A 23,995-nucleotide genomic window follows, 5' to 3' on the forward strand; every position below is an offset into this window, starting at 1 on the left:
ACGAGCGCCGACGGCCTACAATTCAGAGACTGGTGTTGGTGGAGGTATCGCCTGCGCTGCTTCTTCAGGCTCGTCGGGTTCGTCAGATGTCACCTTGGCCTTCTTGGCCCTCGGGCGCCTCAATGCAGAACACTTGACGGGAATGGCTGAAGTAGGTTTATAACCAGAGGCCTTGGTCGCGCTGCATGTCATGCGCCTGATGGAGAAGTTCGGGGTTGGAGCTACTGCAACCAATGACCTGTGGCACGCCTGGCCACCCGCCCGTGCTTCCCAAGAACTGCAGGAACAGCAGATGTCAACTGAAACTCTTCATCATGGTTCTGTGACAGACCTTCATCGGCAGACTGCACACGGTCAGGCTGCACATGGTCAGACACTTCAAGCTCCACCTGGTCGGGAAAGATCTCCTCAATGACAACAGAAGAGTGGGGCGTGGGTGGAATGCTGGGCTACATCAGTAATCCAAATTTGATCCCATAGTGCTCAAGCCAGACACAAGTGGTGAGTTTAGACGCCCATTGCTGATGTACTGGCAGGGGAGCAGGTACCTTCCTGATGAAAAATTCAGGCATTAAGGACCGGAAAGACCTCTCCCAGATGAGATGAGCAAGAAGCACGGGGCCATAGACTACACGAACAATTCCAAGCTGAATTGGGTCCAATGGAGCCGCTGGGTGTTGTGCAACAATGTGGTTGATGGGCTGCTGAACTTCCTCCAAATCCATGTCATTGTCAGAGTCCAAAGAGGGGTTGAGGACCATGGAATTCTGCTCTTGAACAATATCCTGCTGCAGATCAGGTGCATCCGCCTGCTGATGTGGGGGCTGCTGAACCTGCTCCCCCCATGGGCCCCATCCAACATCATTGTCATTGTTGACATTCTCACCCCAGCCACCCACATTGTTACCATGGTTCAGGTTATGGTGAGGTGGCACAGCATTCCAACCAAGCGCAGGGTATGGTGGCATAGCCCAAAAGGGCTGCGGTGGGTTTACTCCTGGCATTGGATGTGGATTACCGTCTAACGGCATTGGATCTTCATCGACAGGTATCATAGCATCCGCAAATTCTCCAGTCAGAATGAAACAACCAGCTATCCAAGATACAACAGCACCTCCCCAGTTTGCAAAGTCACGAAAGACAACAGAGCGCGGCACCAGAGCATTGTCTGGAAAAGAGGCTCTGACCAGAGATCTAACACGGCGACGATCTGTTTGATTCCAGTAGTGGAACTGGCCAAAAGTTCCAACAACCTCCGCCAAGCACTGGGTGTTGCGATAGTCGAGAGGCACTCCGAAAAACATAAGCCAGCCAGTTTGATGGCCATGAATGGCCCTGAAACCCTCACCTTGGTTGTGCGGAATAAACCTGACAAAAAATTTCTCTCCATCTTCATCCACTCCAAGGGGAAAAGGAGGATGCTGAGTAAATGATCCACGCACTACTGGATCTTCCATCTCAAATAGCCCTACCCCCTGGAACCAAGTCCGAGCAGAGAGCACCGGAATATGCAGGGTTTGTGTAAGGAAATCAAGAACCTGCTGTCGACGAATAGCAACCAAGTGAGCTGGTGGTAGAGGCTCGATGATGGCCACCATAAACTGCTCATGGGAGCGAGGAGGTGGGATTACTGGCATCTAGAAGGTCCTTGGGAGGCAATCTTCCCCACCGTCGACGATATCATATCCAACCAGAACAAAGCGATGCGGGTCAATCACATAGACCGCCATTGGGGGCGGCGACGATGCTTCTACCGGCACAGTAAGCTTGGCGGCGATGGTTAGGAGGTGGACGATTGGGTTTTTTTGGGGGGTGGAGGCATCTGGTTTGGAGAAACCGAAGAGGCCAGAGAGTTGTATTTCTTGGCGCGGGCTCCAAAGCCTTTGGATGGGACTTTTGACACCTAGAAGGAAGAATCAGGTGGTTGGCCAGTGCAGTCCCGTTTAATGTGACCAGACCGGAAACAATTCCTACACCGAATCCGGCTTGAACAAGCCTTTGTCAGGTGGACCATACCCAAGAAATTTTTGCAGTCCCAGAACTTGGCAGCCAAATTTTCAATCATCTCATCAAAGCTCTACAAATCCCTGACAATATCTTGTGGCAATGGAGATAGTTGCTCGAGCACTATGGAGTCACGATGGGTTGGGCAGTCCTCTTCATCATCAGAAATTACAATGGGTTGAAGGGATGAGGAAGTGGGCTGAGATGCAGGCCCAAGACCGTCCGACTGTGGAGAGTCCGGAATGTCCACAAAATCCGGTCTAACAAATTTCAAACCAGCAGGAGATCCGGGGTTGCCGCCAACAAACAACGGAGATTCTGGGGATGATTGAAATGAACCAAAAAGGATTGTCGGAGGCGGCGAGGTTGCCGTGTCCTTCACTGGAGACGAGGTGCCCGAGGCTTCTTGAGATGACACATGATAACCAGCCTCACAGACAGTCAACACGTCAGATGGCGTGGGGAGATAACTATACTCCTTACGAGCAGGATAGTTGATGAACGTAGCAAAACATAGATTTTTTTCTTTGGGTGGCCAGAGGTAGAGCTAGAACGCAATGAAGATTTACTAGGGGCATGTTTCATGGCCTGCATCCCAAGCATAACCCTATGTTTGGTTGGACTAACTAAGGTCCATTCCTGCTGACATTCAACCTGCCAGAGACGAAATTCCTTTTCCCGGTCGGGGCTGCCATGGCCCCAGAGATGAAAATAACACTTGAATTGATTGCAAACAAAGCTACGTTGATGCAGAATGAAAAACCCCACTTGCTTGCAAGAAACCGTGAATGAAAAACCCCGATCATTGAGGTGTGATACCTTGAGATGAGAGCAATAACCACCAATGGCAGATTCAAGAGTGAGGCCAACATTATCCTCATCCAGGCAAAAGGAGTGCCGGGCAAAAGAGACCACCATCATGGAATGACCCGAGTCAGGGGTCGGGTGCACAGATCTATTGATCGTGCGCTTGATCTCGGCCGCCAAGGCCATCCCCGGGCTAAAGTCCAAACCCAAGGATATGGAAGCGTGTACCGCCATGGAGAAGACCACCAACGGAGAGAGCAACAAGCGTCGGAGAGAATGGTGCGATCAGATGTGAAAACCCATGGTCAGGTGGGCTGATCATCGGTGGGGTGGGTGGCTAGGGTTAAGGTGGCGACGGGGTGGAGGTGGGAGCCATTTCTTGTAGTTATCGTTGTTCTGATAAAACACCTGAGTCTCTTGTTGGTTCCCTCTTAACTAGTGTTCTTTCCTCTCATCTTGAGAATCTGGTGGTTCTTGGTGTATGCTTCAGATATGGTTTTAATTCAGGTCATCTGGAAGTTGAAGCAAGTTGATTTGGGAAGGATATGTGTGTTCTTGCCTAATATTAGGTGTTCCCCTCATCTATGCCCGACGATGGTTTCCTCTTCTCTCTTCTACACCGGAGAGAGGTCAACTTTTCATGATGTGAGAGGCGGGATCCCCTCCAGCTCCTACTCAACCTCGGAGGCCCCTTCAAGAGTTTTGGGATTTGGAGGAAGCCTGTCATGTGGAGAGCCAGTGGTTTAGGCATTCTCCGCCCTTCATAGGGGTGTTTGGAGATGGTGTCAATCCAAGTTCATCGGTGCGAAGAACAACTTCCTCCTCAAAATCCCATGTGGAAGGGTTTTCTAGAGGACTTTGGTGCTGCCGCTCCACGACCTTGGTGGCAGGCCTGTATGTGGGCAGGTGCAACACGAGCAGCTGCACAGGGCCCCCAAAATCTTGGGGGCCCAACTTTTTAAAGTAGTACTATGTTATTGCTACTAATCAGGTATTAATAAGAGACTAAGCAAGTCATGGCCCAACTTGCTGACGTGAGCCCACAAACCAGTCATGTCACGACCTCACCTTCACGGGACTCGAAGCAGTCTGCATACGCAGCAATCCTTCGTCTCCTTGGCTCCTGCCTTGATTCTTCTCCAGTGGATTCACATTTTTTTGGAAATAGGGCCATTGATGGCTATGAGTTGGGTGGATTTTTATTACTTACGCGTTCTCTCTTTCAAAGTTTAATCCCTCGAGAACAGAGCAACCAGACTTTCTTTTCTTTCTCTTGGTGGAGGTGCAGAGCAATCGGAGTCCTATGCGCCATCGTTTCTTCATGGTGTGCATCCATCAACAATCAAGAACCATAGGTTATTTGTCCCTTTTTGTTTTGTACACCCCCGTTCTTAAGTTAATTTGCTGCTCTTTCATGAATTTATTCATCCGGCTGGCATTATAATTTTTTGAGATGTCTTTTAGACATAGGCACGGTTCTAAGAGTACACGATAGATTACTAGTTTAAAGTAATAACTCTTTTCTTTTGGCATGTAAATGGGGCCTAAATTGTGATTTCGCACCGAGGCCCGGATTTCTGAGGTACGACCCTGCTTGCTGGTGGCGACCCTGAGTTTCTATTCATTGGCGTTAGTGGTTAACCCATGTTTGGTAGACGACCATACTGAGCAACATGCCTCTGCCTCTGTGGCGGCCTAAAAGCATACATTTAGTTCTTTATGACTTAGCTTCTTGCACATGTCTCCCATGGGGCAAAGGTGTGTGTGAGAGATCATGTCCCGCAGTGACATGGTAATTTTGTCGCCATGCATCTAGACCTAGACTCTACCACTCTTTTATAAAAGAGTCGTGGTTATGTGATACAAGAATATATTAGGTTTAGATGTATTTTACAACCATCCAGGAAAAAGCAAGTGAGTAAAAAGTTTAGGGGCAATGTACCTTTTGGTCTTTAGATCAAGGAGCATGTCTTTCATTGCCCTAGAATGTAAATTTGTCTTATCAACTTGATCCTCGAAAAGTGTGTTCCAACTGATTGTTTATCTTATTTATGTCTCTCCTCCCCCCTTCTATTTTTTCTCGATTTTCAAACATATTTAGTTTTATTTGAGCTAAATTGGTTTTATTTCGTTAAGGGCCACCAATCTCACTATCCGTTGGAAGATAACATATGAGATGAAAACAAGGTCACTGTAAAAATCTATGTAGAAACCATTTTTTACATGTTTTTGAGAAATTAGGTTGTAGGAAACCAATCTACGGAATTACAATTGTCTCATGCCTGGATTCAAAGTATTTTCATACACTACAGGAAATTATCGTGTACTTAAATTCCAGAATACTATTTTGAGAAGTTGATCAAATTTTAACTAATCAAATGACGTTATATTTAATAAACTAACACACATGAACAACAAAGACCACTAAAATTAAATGTTACACCGAAGATCTTCTAAGTCATTGACTCTGGCTTTTCTTTTTGCACCTCAACAATCCTTCGAGACTTCGATGAATGTGTAAACCAAACTTGCACAACCTAGACTATCACAAAGGTTTAAAAATGGTTTTTTTATCATTTATGCCACTAGTTGTGTCTCACTACTCAGTTTTGCCATTAGAAGTTACAACTACTCAAAAATGCGATCGATCCGTGAGATGCTTGCTCAAGAATGCCATTAGATATCTAAAAAATGCCATCGTTCCATTAGATGTTTGCTCAAAAATGCCATTAGACATTGTTATTTTTCACGTCAAACCTGTTGACCATGTTATATGAAAAAATAAGCATAGACCCACATGTCGATTCTCTCTATCTCACAATGATAAGTGTGGCCCCACTTGTTAAGAGTAATCAAGCGAATAATTTTATAGGAAAATAAGAATGTTGTTGGGATCAAATAGGCCCCACACTTTTTTGCAGTGAGATAGAGGGAAAGCTGGCATGTTGGTGCATACGTATTTATGTCATTATAACATGGCAAAAGAGATTTGAGATCACAATAATGGCGCCCAGTGGCATTTTTGAGCATGTGTCTAACGAAGCGATGCCATTTTTCAGCGGTTGAAATTCCTAGTGGCAAAAATGAGTAGTGGGAACAATTGGTGACATAAATGATAAAAACCTTTAAAAATCGCTAGAGTGGTCCAGGCTTTTGAAAAATCGCTAGAGTGGTCCACATTTCTTTGAGAAAACAACATGCGAACTACTGGATCAAACTCGCCGCTCTGTTTCTGCTTGGAATTGCGTAATGAAGTTACTCACAACAAACCAGCCCCTCCCATCGTTGCTTCTAGAAGGTTTCTTAATAGCTACATTGAGCTACATCGACTCACTATTATGTATCAAGCAACACCCTGAAACTAACTTGAAGAAGGACAAGATGGTGGTGCAATATAAACAATATCCTCGATGTTGTGTGCCCCGGGAACGACATGATCGCCAGCTACTCACTACTAGGAAAAAGCCTAGCAGCAGCGCGAGTTTTATGCCTATCAGTAGCGCGGGGCGATGCGCTACTGATAAAGCGCTACAGCTAACGTATAGCAGTAGCGTGCCTCCGTCCATGCTACTGCTAAATCGACTTAGTAGTAGAGACTTCGCGGAGGAGCGCTACTGGTAATTACTAGTAGCGCTTCTCCCAGCCCGCGCTACTACTATTATTCCGTATTTTATTTCTTTTTATTTCATGCTGTATTCATACACCTCTATACAAGTTTTCATACAGCAGCAATTTAAAGATTGTTTTTACATCATAATGAGTTATTACATCATTGGGTGAAAGAACCGTGCCACTTGAAACTAATCTGCGGTTCTTTCACGCAATGATATAATAAATATCATCATCATCATCATATCATTAATAACTTATCATCATAATACATCATTTTCATATAACACCTCCTCATGATCATCGTTTTGATCGATGGGACATCACATAGCAAGTTGGTCCCTAGTCATAATCACAACTACTCATCATCATCAACTCTAACACATTGTATCAAATAATAAACCTATTGTACCTCATAGGACCTACTACGTTCTCTTAGGACCTACTATATTCTCTAAGGTAAAATAGCAAAAAACAAGATAGCCCCTGGCTCTCCATTATGGAGAATGCAGATTATCCTGTCTCCAATTCTTGCCTTTCGCTTAATGTTGCTTCCAAGAACCTCCTTACGAATGTCCAAATATTTTTTCCACTCTTTGATTAGTATGTGTTCACCGGTTTCAGAAATCCGATATGCACAGGTGAGATCCGTAGGATGACCTGGTTGTATGTTCAGAACTTCAAGGCGACCATTGTAATACATCAGATGAGGCACACAATCCATCGGGATTTTCTGTTGAAAAACATAGTAATAACTTCGTAGTTAGCAATGATGTACTAGTTTTAGAAGTATGCAAAAGATGAACGGATGTCGTAATAGTAAAAAAATCTTACCAGGGTATCTCCATAGAAGTTATCGTGGTTCAACACGTGCACTAGTGGCACGTATTCACCATAATTTGGAGGAGTTCGATAATAGGTATTGTAATTCTTAAAGAAAGTACAAAATGCGATCCGATGATTTTTCTCCTTATGAGTTAATTCGGAGCCATCGATGTAGTGGGTTTTGTCTACCATCTTCCGCACATTCTTTGAAGAATGAAAATAAGCTGTCAATGGAAATAAGCTGTCAACTATTTTGAAATAAACAATATAAATTAGTTAATAACTATGTTCGAGAAACTCACATAGCGGTAGAATCGGAAGCGTATCAACAAGGACCCAAATGTCCATATTGTTTTGCTCGATGTCAGGATCATCAAGATCCATGGTGACAATCATACCCTCATAAAAACCATACATTTTGCAAAGTGCTTCCCAATTTTGACAACCAAAATGGGTTACGCTCTGAGAATTGTACAGATTTACTTCAAAATCCATATCATGATGGGTCCTTAGGTGTATTTTCTTTGTTTCAAAATTTTCATGGTCTTCAAAATCCATCCTCTCCAAGACATAGCGTCTTGCATGGCATGGGATAAGCTAGTCGAATTGTAAAAGATGAAAATTAGACGTTGAAATAGTTGAAGTCGTGCTTAATTATGAAAAAAAACACTTGTCGTTGTTGCATACCGTTTCAACATCGAAGGTCTCCTCGAGCTTAATGCTGAAGCGTCGATCTTCGTCCAGCTCAACGAACATGTCGCACATACCTCGATCGTCGTGGCACCAGCTGCACTCCCCCGGGAGACTGTCGTTGTCCGAGTACGACATTTCCTACGTTCATAATTCAAAGATTAAACTTGTACAACTAAATATATGTACTAAAAAACCTAAATTAGATCATTATTTTTTGAGAAAATCCAGACCACTCGATATTTCCTACATATTCTAGCACAAGTCATGCCAGAATTTATGGAAAAATCCGGCATGACCTTTGCTAAAAAAGGACATATCGAGCGCCTGAAATTTGCCGGAACGAAAATTAATCAACACTCCGCATAGGCCACTCGGAGGTGTAAACTGAACATGAACGGCCACTTAGGCAACAACATATCCTATTTGAGCAAATATGACATGTTCAACTAGTTTTATTAATTCAACTAGTTCTTACTAAATATAAACTTACTATAAATAGAAAAAACTAGTTCTTTCTAAAAATAAAGTAGTTCAGTTAGTTATATTAATTATCTTACTAGAAATACATTAGTTCTATTAATTCAACTAGTTTATTAATTTACTTACTAAACTAGTTCAACTACAACTAAAGTAGTTCAACTAGTTTATTAATTTACTTACTAAAAATAAAATAGTTGCTTTAACTAAAAAAATAAACTAGTTCTATTAATTTTCGTACTAAAAATAAAATAGTTGTATTAACTCAACTAGTTCAATTAAGCACTTACGATGAATAAAAATAAGCTAGTTCAACGAGTTATATTAATTTTCTTACTAATTTTATTAAACACTTACTAAAATTTAACCCTAACTAATTTGATGGACTCTAAAATTTAATCCTAACTAATTCGATGAACTCTAAAACTAATTCTACTTAACAACTACTGCCATAATTAGCATCTAATTTGATGAACCCTAACTAATTAGATGAACTCTAAAATTTAACCCTAAGAACCCTAACTAGGCAGAGGTAGGGGGGGAGGAGGAGGAGGGCGTGCTCACCTCTGGCGCCGGCGGAGTTAGGGAGAGGGGCACGCGGCGTCGAGGTTGGGGACGGGGTCGGGGCGGCGGGCGCACGGCGGAGGGCGGCGATGTAGGTGGGGGTGTCGAGGTCGGGGTCGGGGGCGGCGTCGAGGTCGCGGTCAGGGGCGGGGGCGGCGTCGAAGGTGTGCGGAGAGCGACGGGTCGCGCGCGGCGGCCGACGACGATGCAGGGCGGCGACAGCGGAGGAGTAGGGATTTGGGGGAAGTGGTCGTGGGGAAGAACGAACCGCACGGTTAATTAAGTTAAAAGTAGCAGTAGTACGTTTCAGGAAGTGCGCTGCTGCTACGGTAGCTATAGCGTGTTTCCTAACAAGCGCTACTGGTATTCCTTCTCTTTTTTATTTGCTTTCCATTTAATTTTATTTTCATTAGCAGTAGCGCCTTTGTCCATAAACGCGCTGCTACAAAACAAGTAGCGGTAGCGCGGTTCCACATAGATCGCTATTACTATGTGTAGCCTATCGGCTACACCGTGGGAATTTTAATAGTAGCGCTTTTGTACTCGGGCGCGCTACTGCTATAACTGTATCTGTAGCGCGCTTTTAAATACCGCGTTGCTGCTAATTAGCACCAGCGTGTGTTTTTATCCCGCGCTACTGCTAATATTCTGTGTATACGATTTTTCCTAGTAGTGACTTCCCCTACTCACTGGAGCCGGCCTCTGTGAGGATGGAACAAACTAAACATTGATTGAGCATTTTGTGAGAAGGATGGAACGAGAGGAGCGGGCATGATTTTGAGGAATAATGAGGTAGCATCATCTTCCATCTTGCGGATTCCTTCATATTTGTTCAAGTGCCCAGGAAGCTGAAACGACGACATGTGCAAAGGGCATTGCCGTTGCGCTAGAGTGGAGTGGACATGGCCTTTTATCTTTGACTCAGACTGCAGTGTCGCCATTGATATGTTACGCCACTGTGACTTGAGTCGGTCCCCGATGGCTGCACTTGTTAAGGAATTGAAAAAACTGTTACATTCAAGTTGAGAACATCTACTTTTGCATGTATATAGAAATCAAAATTCTGTAGTTCATGCACTTGCCCAGATGAGAAAGACATCGTCTTGCACGACCGTCTAGGTAAGGAACGGCCCGGATGAGAGGAATAAAAAACAGTTATGTTCAGGCTGAGAACATCTACTTTTGCATGTACGTAGAAATCAAAATTTCTGTAATTCATACACTTGTCCAAATGGGAAAGACATCGTCTGGCACAGTCGTCTAGCTGAGGCACGGCTCAGATGAGATTGATCAGCTGTGCAGATCATCAGATTGTAATGACTTTTCTCAAAAAATATATCAGATTGTAATGACAACTCTTGATGAATGAAACACCATTTTTTTCTTAAAAAAGGAGTCCTGATCTTTTTTATTTTTTGAGAACAGCCATTAATCTGCCGGGTGAAACAGAAAACCGAAGGAGAGATAAGGTTTGGGCCAGCCCAGCCACAGCCTCTCCCTCGCCCCCGAGCTCAGCTCGCCTCCCCTCCGCCTCACCTCGCCGGCGTCGCCATCTCCTCCCACCCCGCCGCCCTCATGCTCCTCCCAATGCGCCGCCTCGCCTCTTCTCCTTCCCTCCCAGCCATCTACCCGCACATCTCCCCTGCGCGGCGCTCCCTTGGGCTCCGGCGACAACATGGTCGAGGGGCGTCGGCAAGGAGGACGTCAGCGACGCCTGTGGTATGCTGCTTGGGTTCCCTGCCCGTGGCCAGTCAGTCGAGCCAATCGACAATGACCGGAGCGAATCCGGTGACGGTGGCGGGCACAGAGAGACCATCGGAGTGGAGCGGGGACGCGATACGCCGGCGTTTCCTTGATTTCTACGCCGCCCGTGGCCACAAGATACTTCCGAGCTCGTCTCTCGTGCCCGATGACCCCACCGTGTTCCTCACCATAGCTGGGATGCTTCAGTTCAAGCCTATATTTCTTGGCAAGGTGCGTCCGCATTATCAGACCATCAATTCCCGAAGTTTTAGTGGTTTCTGAGAAATTGGGGAATGTGGCGAACAAGGATAGTTTTCACTTTTCGTTTATAGTACTCCAGAAAAAACAGGAATAGAAAACACTTAACAAATTCCATGTCATGGCATATTGAACCCTACATGAACTAAAATCACAGGAATATGTAATACAAGTTGTTTGGTTGCACCACATGAGAAATGTAGGAATTTCCTTGGAGCATGGGGTGTGTGACATTGTCATAGACACAAAGCAAAATTTCAATGAAATTTGTGCTTTGTACTTTTTTTTAGAAAAGGTTGTGCTTTGTACTTGCATCCAAACTAGCGGGTAGGAAAATTTCTTGTCGTTTCCAGTCCCTCAAATCAAACAAGCTTTACATGAAAAATTCCTAAGGAATAGAATTCTCCAAAATTCCTACTAATCAAAGATGCCCTTATGTTTCAGTCCATTAGCACAATTCTTATCGTTATTTGTTGTCCATAACAACAATAGTGCTGTCTACAGTTCAATTCAATTTCTGAGTCATTGCATTCGTAGTAACAGGGAAGGAATTTCATCGTTGTTCCTAGATACACACACTATATTACAGTCTGTGCCTGTTTGATTTTACTACATGATGAAGTCCGTGTATTGTTACTTTAGGAACCTAGGCGTGTACCATGTGCCACCACCTCCCAGAAATGTATACGGACAAATGACATTGAGAATGTGGGACGCACATCCCGACATCAAACCTTCTTTGAGATGCTTGGGAACTTCAGCTTTGGCGATTACTTCAAGAAGGACGCAATCAAATGGGCATGGGAGCTGACAACCAAGGAGTATGAACAATTCCTTTATTCCGCATGCATCATGATATCCATGATGGTAAACTTTAAGCTGTTTATCTGGAAAAGATTGCCATGTCTCCGCTTGTTATCATAGAGATGTTGTTCACACGTTTCAAATCCATTATTATGCCGGATGTGATCTTTGTCACTTTGTGCTATGCAAATACATTATTATGTCAAGCTTCAGCTGTTCTTAAACTGATCTTATATTACCTCAATGATGTTACTTGCATTTTAACTATCAGACTAGGCAAAGGAATCCACTTTACTCCACTGGGTTTTAATGGGTAGTTATAGTCCCCTGAACCTTTTGGGTCCACTTAACCTCCTGAACTTCTTTTTGGTCTACTTAACTCCTGGAACTTATAATAATGGGTCACTTCACTGTTCACTCCCTGACATCACATGTGGATGGTAATGCCATCTTCTACCTGCTTCGTGCTCAATATGTGTTGATTAGTCGGCCAGGCCCACCATGTTGTAGAAAATGATGTCAACATGCATGTGTTGGAAAAGTCACTCCAAAACCAGCCTGGGGGGAGGGTGTGTGAAATGATCTGCTATTAGAATTACAATAGTTTAAGACAGGGGGGGGGGGGGGGTTGTGCAAATTTGTGTTACTTGAGGAGGAAAGTGGACTTTTTCTTTGACTCTGTGGAATCTTTAGAACATACTATGAAGTGCCACGCAACAGCATTCCTGCAATTCCTTTTCATGTTCTGCTAGTGCTGCCATTCATTTTGTTTGTGAACTTTGTTTAGGTATGGATTACCCCCAGAAAGATTGTGGATTAGTGTATTTGAAGATGACGACGAGGCATTCTCTATTTGGCTCAATGAGGTCAGTTATGTAAAACTGCATATTTCTGCAATTTTGCATACCTTCTCTGTTTGTTTGTTTGTTTGTTTGTTTGTTACTGCTGTGATAAATATATAGTACATTTAACCACATATCACTGCTAATTCTCATTAATTTAACCCTGTGCATGGTTAAGAATTCACGAGATATATCTGTAGACAAAAAACCTTTAAAATCCCCAGAAAAATATGCAAGTTTTCCATAACAACTCAGTTTTAGTAAAAAGAGAGTAGAGATTCCGTGTAATGAATTTGTGATTCTTCACTAGTTATTTGAAATGTCAAACTTTCATGTGAGAGGTGTAGGGATCGTGTTTGGTATCATGGTACATGACACTCGAAAGATATAATGTTCTTCATTTGGTATTTTGTTAAGCTTATAGCAACGAATTTCTTCCTGCTTATTCTATCCAGGTTGGTGTACCAAAGGAACGGATAAAGAGGATGGGCGAGGATGATAATTTTTGGACTAGTGGTGCAACTGGACCTTGCGGACCATGTTCTGAAATGTATTATGATTTCCATCCTGAGAGAGGATCCTTGAATGCGGTATGTAAAGATTCTATGGCATCGATGGTTAAATGTTCAGTATTTTCTATTCTGTATGGAGTTCTCCAGTAACTGAAATTAGTGATGTTCATATAGTTGTGTGCAGGATTTGAATGATGATAGCCGATTTATCGAATTCTATAATCTTGTCTTCATGCAATACAACAAAAATGATGATGGATCTCTAGAACCATTGAAACAAAAGAACATTGATACAGGAATGGGGCTTGAGCGTATGGCGCGCATTCTTCAAAATGTAATGCTTGGCAATCCTTCAAATGGTCCATAACATTTTTTTTTAGCTACAATCTAACTTTGCACAGTTGTCTATTATATAGGTTCCAAACAATTACGAGACAGACTTGATTTTCCCAATAATGGAAAAGGCAGCAAGCATGGCGCTAGTTTCCTACGGTAAAGCTGATGATGCTATGAGGACAAATCTTAAAGTAAATCAATCTGGATCTATTACTTGTTTCATGATAAATTAGTTGTATGGACATAACCATTGGCATTTTCTCTCTTGCTAGGTAATTGGTGATCACATGAGGGCAGTTGTTTATCTCATATCAGATGGGGTCATCCCCTCGAATATTGGGAGAGGATATGTTGTTCGAAGGCTTATAAGAAGGGTCGTCCGGACTGGTAGATTGATAGGTATGAGAGGTGATGGGCATGAGAACTCTGAAGGTGCATTTTTACCTTCTCTAGCTGAGACAGTAATTAGCCTTAGCAGTGAGATAGATCCAGATGTTGAATCAAGGCGGAAATCGATTCTTGGAGAACTTCTAAGGGAAGAGCTGCGATTTGTACAGACTCTGGGAAGAGGTGAAAAGTTATTAGATGAACTTTTGGATGAGGCATTAGGTAGTGCTGGCGGGGACAAGCCTTGCCTATCTGGAAAAGATGTATTTCTTTTATATGATACATATGGTTTCCCCATTGAGATTACAGCTGAAATAGCTAGTGAACGGGGTGTTACTATTGATATGAAGGGGTTTGATATTGAAATGGAAAACCAAAGAAAACAATCTCAGGCTGCTCACAATGTTATCAAACTTTCTGTGGGAAATGAGACTGAGATTGTCAAAAGTATCCCTGATACTGAATTTTTAGGGTATGAGTCCCTTTTTGCAACAGCTGTTGTTAAAGCTCTCTTAATTAATGGAAACCCAGTAGAAAATGTTTCAGAAGGTACTGATGTGGAAATACTATTAGACCGAACACCGTTCTATGCTGAATCAGGTGGTCAAGTTGGAGACAATGGTTTCTTATATGTGTATGGAGAGGAAGGTGGGAAACAAAATGCAGTCATAGAAATCAAAGATGTCCAAAAATCCCTGGGAAACATCTTTGTTCACAAAGGCACAATTAAACAGGGGTCAGTCGAGGTTGGAAAGAAAATCGACGCTGCAGTTGATGGAAAACTGAGGCAGGGAGCCAAGGTATGAAAACTATGAATATTTTTTCTTTCTTCCGTCTTCATGAATTTTATGAATAATTAAATTTTACTTCTGTTTTCATGCATTTTATGAATAATTAATTGTTGGGTCATCTGTGTGCTTTTGCTGGCTGGCATTTTAGACATTTGTAATAATTTTGTGAGCTTTAGACAAATATCATTTAGGCGCCTTTACTGGCTTTAAACAAGATACAAATATTGCTCAAGATAGTTATTTCGTTTTGCTGGTGTCCTCTGATAGCTTAGCATACATTCACATAAAATGTCTGATTGTCTGCAAAGATATTACTGGTAACTGGCATGAATATCAGTAAAAGGAAATGAGCTCTTTGTGACCTCAATTATCTAGTGTCTTCTCAGCATATGCTAGAACATGATGATATTACTGTTGCCTTGAAACAAAATGTTTGCCTCTAACAAATGCTCATCCAGGAAGTTACCGATTGCATCTTTTGCTACAGCACCTATCTATTTCCATTTCTTCTTTAACTTCTTTCTGTTTCCCCGTCTAGGCTCATCATACTGCTACACATCTACTACAGTCCGCTCTTAAAAGTGTCATTGGTTCAGAGACATCACAGGCTGGATCCCTTGTGGCTTTTGACCGCCTCCGATTTGACTTCAGTTTCCATCGGCCCCTTACAGAAAAGGAGTTACTGGAAATTGAATCACTGGTGAACCAATGGATTAGCGACGCAACACATCTTGAGACAAATGTGATGGCATTGCAAGATGCGAAAAATGCTGGTGCCACTGCAATGTTCGGAGAAAAATATGGTGAACAGGTTGGTATTTATAAAACAAAACAAATGGCATTCGAAATTAAGATATTACAGCAACATTTCTGCAAAGTCATATCACAGCATGCGATGTTTAAATTTTTGTGAATTCTGCTAGGTTAGAGTTGTCGAGGTCCCTGGGGTGTCGATGGAACTGTGTGGTGGAACTCATGTCAGTAATACTGCGGAGATCCGTGGATTCAAGATAATCTCAGAACAGGGAATAGCTTCTGGAGTCAGAAGGATCGAGGCAGTTGCAGGTGATGCGTTTGTTGAGTATGTTTGTTCACGGGACAACTACATGCGACACTTATGCTCTTCGCTTAAGGTATGGTCCTACTCATCGTAGCGAATTTGCCCTTTTCCCCTGGCATATCATATTTTTCTCGATGACTTGAGTAGCTGAAATCTGTGCATCTGATGATCTTCATACTTGTTCAAATGAATTTGGCATTTCCCTTTTGAAGTGCATTGAAACCCACCTATATGCTACATCAGGTACTAGTTGATCTGTTACAGATGCACATACTACATTTGTTACATGTGCAAATTTGTGGAAACTTAAATGTAAAATAGGCAGGCACAAGCCTACTTAATTGTACACACGCTTGTGCCAAACAGAAAGAGTTATTTAGAAATCACTTGACTAAACACTTCATGCTTGTTACAAGCAATACCTTGTCCCATGTGGGTAGTGTGATTAGAGAGTGCAAGAGAGAGGTCTGTTGACCGTGCCATTCAAATTTTCCTTGTGTCTGCCATAGACATTTCAAGTATTTCTCATGGAGCATGATATTTTAACTATTAACTTATTTTTCAGGTCAAAGCAGAAGATGTCAACAGCAGAGTAGAAACAATTGTTGAAGAACTAAGAACAGCGAGAAATGAAGCATCATCTCTACGCAGCAAAATCGCAGTGCTTAAAGCAGCATCCCTGGCAAGTAAAGCTGTACTCGTTGAACCTCATAATGTCAGGTAATTGCTGCAACTGTTGCCACTCGTATGCACCCTACTTACTGTACTGTCTATCTGGCCTTCACAAAAGTATACAGTATTTTGTGCTATTTATTATTAAACCATCACCTCACATTTGCAACCTCTCCAAAAAATCTGTGTTGTGTAGGATCCTAGTTGAGAACATGGGGGACGTGGATGCTGATGCGCTGAAAAGCGCAGCCGAGCATCTCGTGGGAACCCTCCAAGACCCAGCCGCGGTGATTTTAGGTTCAAGTCCAGGAGACGGTAAGGTGAGCCTGGTCGCTGCCTTCAGTCCTGGAGTCGTGAAATTGGGAGTGCAAGCGGGCAAGTTTGTGGGTGGAATAGCGAAACTTTGCGGTGGAGGTGGTGGCGGCAAACCGAACTTTGCTCAGGCTGGCGGTCGGAAGCCAGAGAACTTACCAGATGCCCTAGAGAAGGCTAGAGCTGAAATTGTTGCAGTGGTATCTTCAAAAGCCAGCTGATCTTCGATAGAGCCATTTACATACATAGGAAATAGAGCATATATTCACAAGCATATGTAAATTGTTGCCCCTTTCTGGGTTTATGTAAATCGTTCCTTCTGGCCACCAAGAGTGCAAGCAGACATTTTTTTTTTGGGATCTCTCCTTGACTTCTTCCAAGTGGTATACGCACCGTGGCAAGTGAAGGTTCATTTCAATCATTTTGTAGCTGGTGGGACAACAGTTGCACATATATGCTGGAGTACATAGATTTGGGTCCAGTTTGCAACAAACAAATTGGGAAATACAGGAATACAGAAACCATGAGATAAACATCTCATGTTTGTTGTTGCCGTAGGCTGTTTGGAAGCTTTGCAACTACTCCTTCTGTCCCATAATGTAAGATGTTTTTTGACTCCAGTGTAGTGTAAAAAAAACCGTCTTTTACATTAATGGGACGGAGGGAGTAAAATACATGAATTTAGGGGGATTTGATTTGCCATCTTTAGCTAATGAACGAAAGGGACAAAGTTATGGTGCTAGACCACCTGTTTCTTTTTCCTCTGTAATAAGGGTTGTGTCTGCCTAAAAGAACAATCCTTGTTAATTGATCATTATCTTGTATTTTGCCATTTGGCTACTTGTTTATGAGGTTAAAATCGTATTCTTTTTCAAACATAGAAAAATGATGAGATATCCAAAGAGTGTGTGGTAGTAGTATTTCGCTTTTAGTGTATTAGAGCATCTCCAACAACGCTTTTAGTGTATTAGAGCATCTCCAACAGCCGCCGAACGCGCCGCGCGCTAAAAACTACTTTGCCGCGTGTCCATCGTCTGATTTGGCGCGGCGTGCAGCGCTGGCTCCAGCAGCCGTGCTAAAATGCAACGCGTGCGCAGCTCCAGCAGTACGCCAAAATGCAGCACGCACGACTCTCATACAAACAACATATGCATTCCAAAACAGAAGCAAAAAAATCAAAAACAAACAAAAATAAATCAAAATAAATAGTTTAATTTCATTATTACAACTCAAACAAACAGTTTATCGTGCAATACAACAAATAGTGCAATAAACAGAACAAATAGTTCAACAATACAATATCGAATGCACAAATCATGATGCTCTTTGTCGTCCATTCTATGCCCATCACTCCTCAATGAGATACTTCTGAAGATCATTATGCGCTGCGGGACGTTGAATGGCATGATAGGAGGCAACAAAACAGGCCACCCTTTCAGCCCTCCGTCGCACTCGCACGGGATGTCCCAAGAGCTCATACTGAGAGTAGTCTACATCTTGGCCACGCTCATTCTCGATGATCATGTTATGCATGATCACACAAACGTGCATGATGTACCAAAGCATTTTCTGATCCCAAAATCTAGTCGGTCCTCTCACAATAGCAAATTGGGCTTGTAAAATTCCAAAAGCTCTCTTCACATCTTTTCTAGCCATCGCCTGAGCATTGTGGAAATCAAGATTTTTCTTACTATCCGGCTTTTTCAACGGCTTCACAAAGGTTTGCCACTTTGGATAGATGCCATCCGCTAGATAATAGCCATAGTTGTATGTACGACCATTTGCTACAAACTGCACCGGTGGCAAATCACCATTTGCAATCTTACTCATCAGTGGTGACCGGTTGACAACATTGATGTCATTCAAAGATCCAGACATTCCAAAGAATGCATGCCAAATCCAAGTCTCTTGATCGGCCACCGCTTCAAGGATTATAATGGAACCCTTTTTTTGGTCGTGGCCATGCCATGCTTTTGGACAATTCTTCCAACTCCAATGCATACAATCTATTGAGCCAAGCATACCAGCAAAGCCGTGGGCTTTGTTCATCTCCAATAGCCTTGTGGCGTCTTCAGCATTGGGAGATCTCAAATACTCCTGGCCAAATACTTGCACAATTCCGACTGCGAAGCGCTTGACACACATGATGGCTTGGCTCTCACCCATAGCCAAGTGATCATCAACTAAATCAGTCGGGATACCGTATGCCAACATATGCAAAGCGGCTGTCACCTTATGAAAGGTGCTGTGCCCGAGCTCTCTGGCAGCATTCCTCCTTTGCTGAAAAAATCGGTCATGGCTCGCTAGTTTCTCTGCAATGCGCCTGAACAACTCGGTGCTCATCCTAAACCGGCGACGAAAGTACGACTCCGGGTATGTGGGATTCTCCATGAAATAGTGCCTCTTCAATCTGTTATGGGCATCAATCCTATCCCTCCAAAAATTTTGCCGACCCATAACCGAACCACCGTGCTTCGGTTTTTATTGATGTGCATAGCTAGGATCATTGTAAGATCCTTCTCCTCTTCCATATCAAATTCTTCTTCGGAAGAATCATACGACGGACTCATCTACAATGTTCAATACTATGCTATAAAAACTACAATCAACATGCACCAAATTCATGAAGTTTGAGTAATACATACCTTGCAGGCGTTTTGTCGAACACCTTGCGGGCGCCGAGCGGCAGCGAGCGCCCGGGCACTGTTCGTCGGAGGACGAACGCGCGCGAAGGGCGGCGGTGACTAGAGGGGGCGGAGGAAGCCGCCGCGGCGCGGGGATAGGCCGGGGAAGCGCCGGAACGGTCGTCGGATGGCGCGGGCGGCGGCGGCGCCGCGGCTGGAGAGGGGGGAGGGGGTGAGTTGCGAGCGAGCGCGCGAGAGTACAACGCGCGGGAGCGGGCGCAGCAAATAAGCGGCGCGCGATACAGTTTCGGCCCGCGCGCTGAACTAGATATACCACGCACGCGATTTTTGCGCGCCCGCTGGGGCCACTATACCGGTTGCGTGCGTGCTAAAATGGGCAATTTTACGGCGCGGCGCTAGTTTGACACGGCTGTTGAAGATGCTCTTAGTAAGTTAGTCGGATTACAGAACAAATTGCACTTTTGAACACTATTGTGTCACGTTTTCACATTGCACTAATTCTTGGCACTTTGTTTTTATGGCACCATGGTTTATATAAAGAGATAACTATTTTTCTGAGAAGTTTTCATGACAAAGGTTTATATTGTTTTCATGAGCATGAACACAAATGTTCAAAGTCAACCCTCACTTTTTTAATGCACGCCTTTCCTTTGTATGTCCAGACCATGCACATAACATCTGTCGCACGTTTGAATTATACACTTGTTTTGCCATGACACCCTTTTCTTACCCACGGAAATAATTAATCAAGCACTTAGGATCAGGTTAACATAGTTTAGTCACAAAGCACAGATGCACTCTTTTTGCACAAATTTGTAGACTGATCTTAACTGCATCAACACAACCCAATCACCTCTCTCTAGGGAGATTGCCAGCTATCCATAGCCACAAGTGTATCTGATCCTATTGAGACTCCCGCCGCACCAATGGCATCACAGCTACAGATCTTTCTAGGCCCCCGGTGGCCTCTGCTCGCTACACTGCGTTAAATAGCCCCCTCATTCTATTCTGTGCTCTCAAGCCATCTCACACTAAGCATCTCCCTCACTACATCGGAGAACCTAAGGGACAACCCCCGTCTTAGCAGCCCAATGGCGGCGGCCACTATGTCCCTCTCCTCCCCGGCCTTCGCCGGCAAGGCGGTGAAGAATGTGTCGTTGTCGGCCCTCTTCGGCGAGGCACGTGTCACCATGCGCAAGACTGTGGCAAAGGCAAAGCAAGTTGCTTCAAGCAGCCCGTGGTACGGTGCCGATCGTGTGCTCTACCTTGGCCCACTATCAGGTGAGCCGCCGAGCTATTTGACCGGCGAGTTCCCCGGTGACTATGGGTGGGACACAGCTGGACTCTCAGCTGACACTACTAGGAAAAGACCTACTAATGGCGCACCGGTTTTGCCTACTAATGGCGCATCACCGGTGCGCTATTAGTAGCACGTCACTAGTAATTTTTACTAATGGTGCATCACTGGTGCGCCATTAGTTTTACTCACGTGGCGCCACTAGTGTTTGCTATACTAATGGCGCACCACATGGTAGTGCGCCATTAGTAACAATTTTTTTAATTTTTTTTCTTAATCTCAGGTCACTATTTCATCTATGAGATATCCAACACATATATATACAACAAACATCCATATAACAATCATAGCCAACACACAAGTTCCATCATATATACATACATAGCCAACACATAGTTCCACCGTTACATATTACAAAAGTTTCACATTGTTCATCCAACACCGTTATCCATCAATTCACAAAAGTTTCACATTGATACAAAATAAAAACACAAATGGAAAAGGAGCACTCCATCCATGCAAGCTTCCGTGAATTAAATCAAATCTGCAAAATGATAAACAAGAAGTTAGAAGAAGAAAAAGAAGAAGACTAGAAGAATACTAGAAGAATACTAGAAGAAGAAGAACACTAGAAGAAGAATAAGAAGAATTTTGGAAAAGAAGAAGAATAAGAAGAAGACTATAAGCTTATTATGTAAACTTGATCATTTTGTGCTAACATAAGTTATTTTGGAGCTAACCTATAGGAAACTAAGCATATAAGCTCTAAGTTAGTATATTAGAGCCAATTTAGGTAAAATGAAGCTAACCTATGTCATTTTGGAAAAGAAGAAGAATAAGAAAAAGACTATAAGCTTATTATGTAAACTTGATCATTTTATGCTAACATAAGTTATTTTGGAGCTAACCTATAGGAAACTAAGCATATAAGCTCTAAGTTAGCATATTAGAGCCAACTTAGGTAAAATGAAGCTAACCTATAGGAAACTAAGCATATTAGAGATAACATAGGTAACTAAGTATATATATATATATATCATTTTGGAGATCTGACATACCTGACAAAGTTTAGTTCTCATTCATTGTTCTTCTCCTTCTCCTTCCTCAGCCTGATGCGCCAAGAGCGGCGAGGCGGTGGAGGCGGTGGAGGCGGTGGAGGCAGTGGGATGTTGTAGGATCGAAAGTATGTCTAGAGGGGGGGTGATTAGACTACTTGACCAAATAAAAACTTAACCTTTTCCCAATTTTAGTTCTTGGCAGATTTTAGCTATTTTAGGACAAGTCAAGCAATCATCACATAATTCAAGCAAGCATGCAAAGAGTATATTGGCAGCGGAAAGTAAAGCATGCAACTTGCAAGAATGTAAAGGGAAGGGTTTGGAGAATTCAAACGCTATTGGAGACACGGATGTTTTTCCCGTGGTTCGGATAGGTGGTGCTATCCTACATCCACGTTGATGGAGACTTCAACCCACGAAGGGTAACGGTTGCGCGAGTCCACACAGGGCTCCACCCAAGGGCAACGGTTGCGCGAGTCCACGAAGGGCTCCACCCACGAAGGGTCCACGAAGAAGCAACCACCCACAAAGGGTCCACGAAGAAGCAACCTTGTCTATCCCACCATGGCCATCGCCCACGAAGGACTTGCCTCACTAGCGGTAGATCTTCACGAAGTAGGCGATCTCCTTGCCCTTACAAACTCCTTGGTTCAACTCCACAATCTTGTCGGAGGCTCCCAAGTGACACCTAGCCAATCTAGGAGACACCACTCTCCAAGAAGTAACAAATGGTGTGTAGGTAATGAACTCCTTGCTCTTGTGCTTCAAATGATAGTCTCCCCAACACTCAACTCTCTCTCATAGGATTTGGATTTGGTGGAAAGAAGATTTGAGTGGAAAGCAACTTGGGAAGGCTAGAGATCAAGATTCATATGGTAGGAATGGAATGTCTTGGTCTCAACACATGAGTAGGTGGTTCTCTCTCAGAACAAATGAGTTGGAATGATGTGTGTGTTCTGATGGCTCTCTCACTTAATGAGAAAGAGGTGGAGGGGTATATATAGCCTCCACACAAAATCCAACCGTTACACAGTTTTCCAATCTCGGTGGGACCGAATCAGAAAACTCGGTCGGACCGAAAATGTAAACCTAGTGACCGTTAGGAATTTCGGTGGGACTGACATGCAACTCGGTAGGACCGATTCGGTTAGGGTTTGGGCATAACGTAATCTCGGTGAGACCGATTACACAAACTCGGTGAGACCGAATTTGGTAATTAGCTAACCAGAGAGTTGGTCAGGCAAACTCGGTGGGACCGATTTGCTCTTTCGGTGAGACCGAAAAGTTACAAAGGGGAAACACTGAGTTTACATTGCAATCTCGGTGGGACCGATTCGCTCTTTTGGTGGGACCGAAAAGTTACGAAAGGGAAACAGAGAGTTTGCAACCCCATCTCGGTGGGACCGAGATCCTTATCGGTAGAACCGAATTGCTAGGGTTTGGCAGTGGCTAATGACAAGTGAAACTCGGTGGCGCCGGGTAGGAAGAATCGGTAGGACCGAGTTTGGCTTAGAGTTTAGGTCATATGTGGATATGGGGAAGTAGTTGAGGGTTTTGGAGCATATCACTAAGCACATGAAGCAAGAGGCTCATTAAGCAACACCTCATCCCTCCTTAATAGTATTGGCTTTTCCTATGGACTCAATGTGATCTTGGATCACTAAAATATAAAATGAAGAGTCTTGAGCTTTTGAGCTTGAGCCAATCCATTGTCCTTAGCATTTTGAGGGTTCCACTTTCATATCCATGCCATGCCAATCATTGAGCTTTTCCTGAAATAATCATCTTGGAATAGCATTAGCTCAATGAGCTATATGTTGTTATGAATTACCAAAACCACCTAGGGATAGTTGCACTTTCAGATGTAGTCTTCTACCTCAATTGGCATGGTCATGTCGCCCAGCTGTGGGATCGCCGGTGCCACCACCGGTGCGTGGTCATTGTCAGGCACCACCACCATCGCGAGGCCACCTTCAGGCACGACCATCGCTAGGTCATCCTCAGCCACCTCCATCTCTTGCCCATGGTCAGCCACCACCATCTCTTGCCCACGGTCAGCCACCACCATCTCTTGCCCTTGGTCAGCCACCACCAGCGCTAGGTCATCCTCAGCCTGATGCCCATCGTCATCCTGCAGCTCCTCATCCCCACTCTGCTCCTCTTCTCCCGCACTCCAGTCCGGATCATCCTTCTTGTTGTCTATGCTGCTGCCAGAATCGCTGCTGCTTTCGCTACAGCTAGAATCGCTGCTGCTTTCGCTACAGCCATAGTTGCTGCTGCTTTGGCTGTAGCCATTGTC

The 23,995-nt window shown here is 43.7% G+C and overlaps 1 protein-coding gene across 1 annotated transcript; it reads left to right on the top strand.

Annotated features, from left to right (window-relative positions):
• The first annotated feature begins 10,427 nt into the window (after positions 1-10,427).
• On the top strand, positions 10,428-17,117 carry LOC125525525 (alanine--tRNA ligase, chloroplastic/mitochondrial). The gene is made up of 11 exons (XM_048690533.1): positions 10,428-10,953; positions 11,623-11,801; positions 12,572-12,650; positions 13,082-13,216; positions 13,323-13,472; positions 13,555-13,665; positions 13,747-14,661; positions 15,191-15,463; positions 15,576-15,785; positions 16,278-16,432; positions 16,581-17,117. Exons 1-11 carry the CDS (start codon positions 10,555-10,557, stop codon positions 16,915-16,917), a joined length of 2,943 nt encoding a protein of 980 aa, XP_048546490.1. The 5' UTR covers positions 10,428-10,554; the 3' UTR covers positions 16,918-17,117.
• Positions 17,118-23,995: the final 6,878 nt, after the last annotated feature.

The sequence above is a fragment of the Triticum urartu genome, chromosome 7 (genome assembly GCF_003073215.2).
Source record: "Triticum urartu cultivar G1812 chromosome 7, Tu2.1, whole genome shotgun sequence".
In the NCBI taxonomy this organism is placed as follows: domain Eukaryota; kingdom Viridiplantae; phylum Streptophyta; class Magnoliopsida; order Poales; family Poaceae; genus Triticum; species Triticum urartu.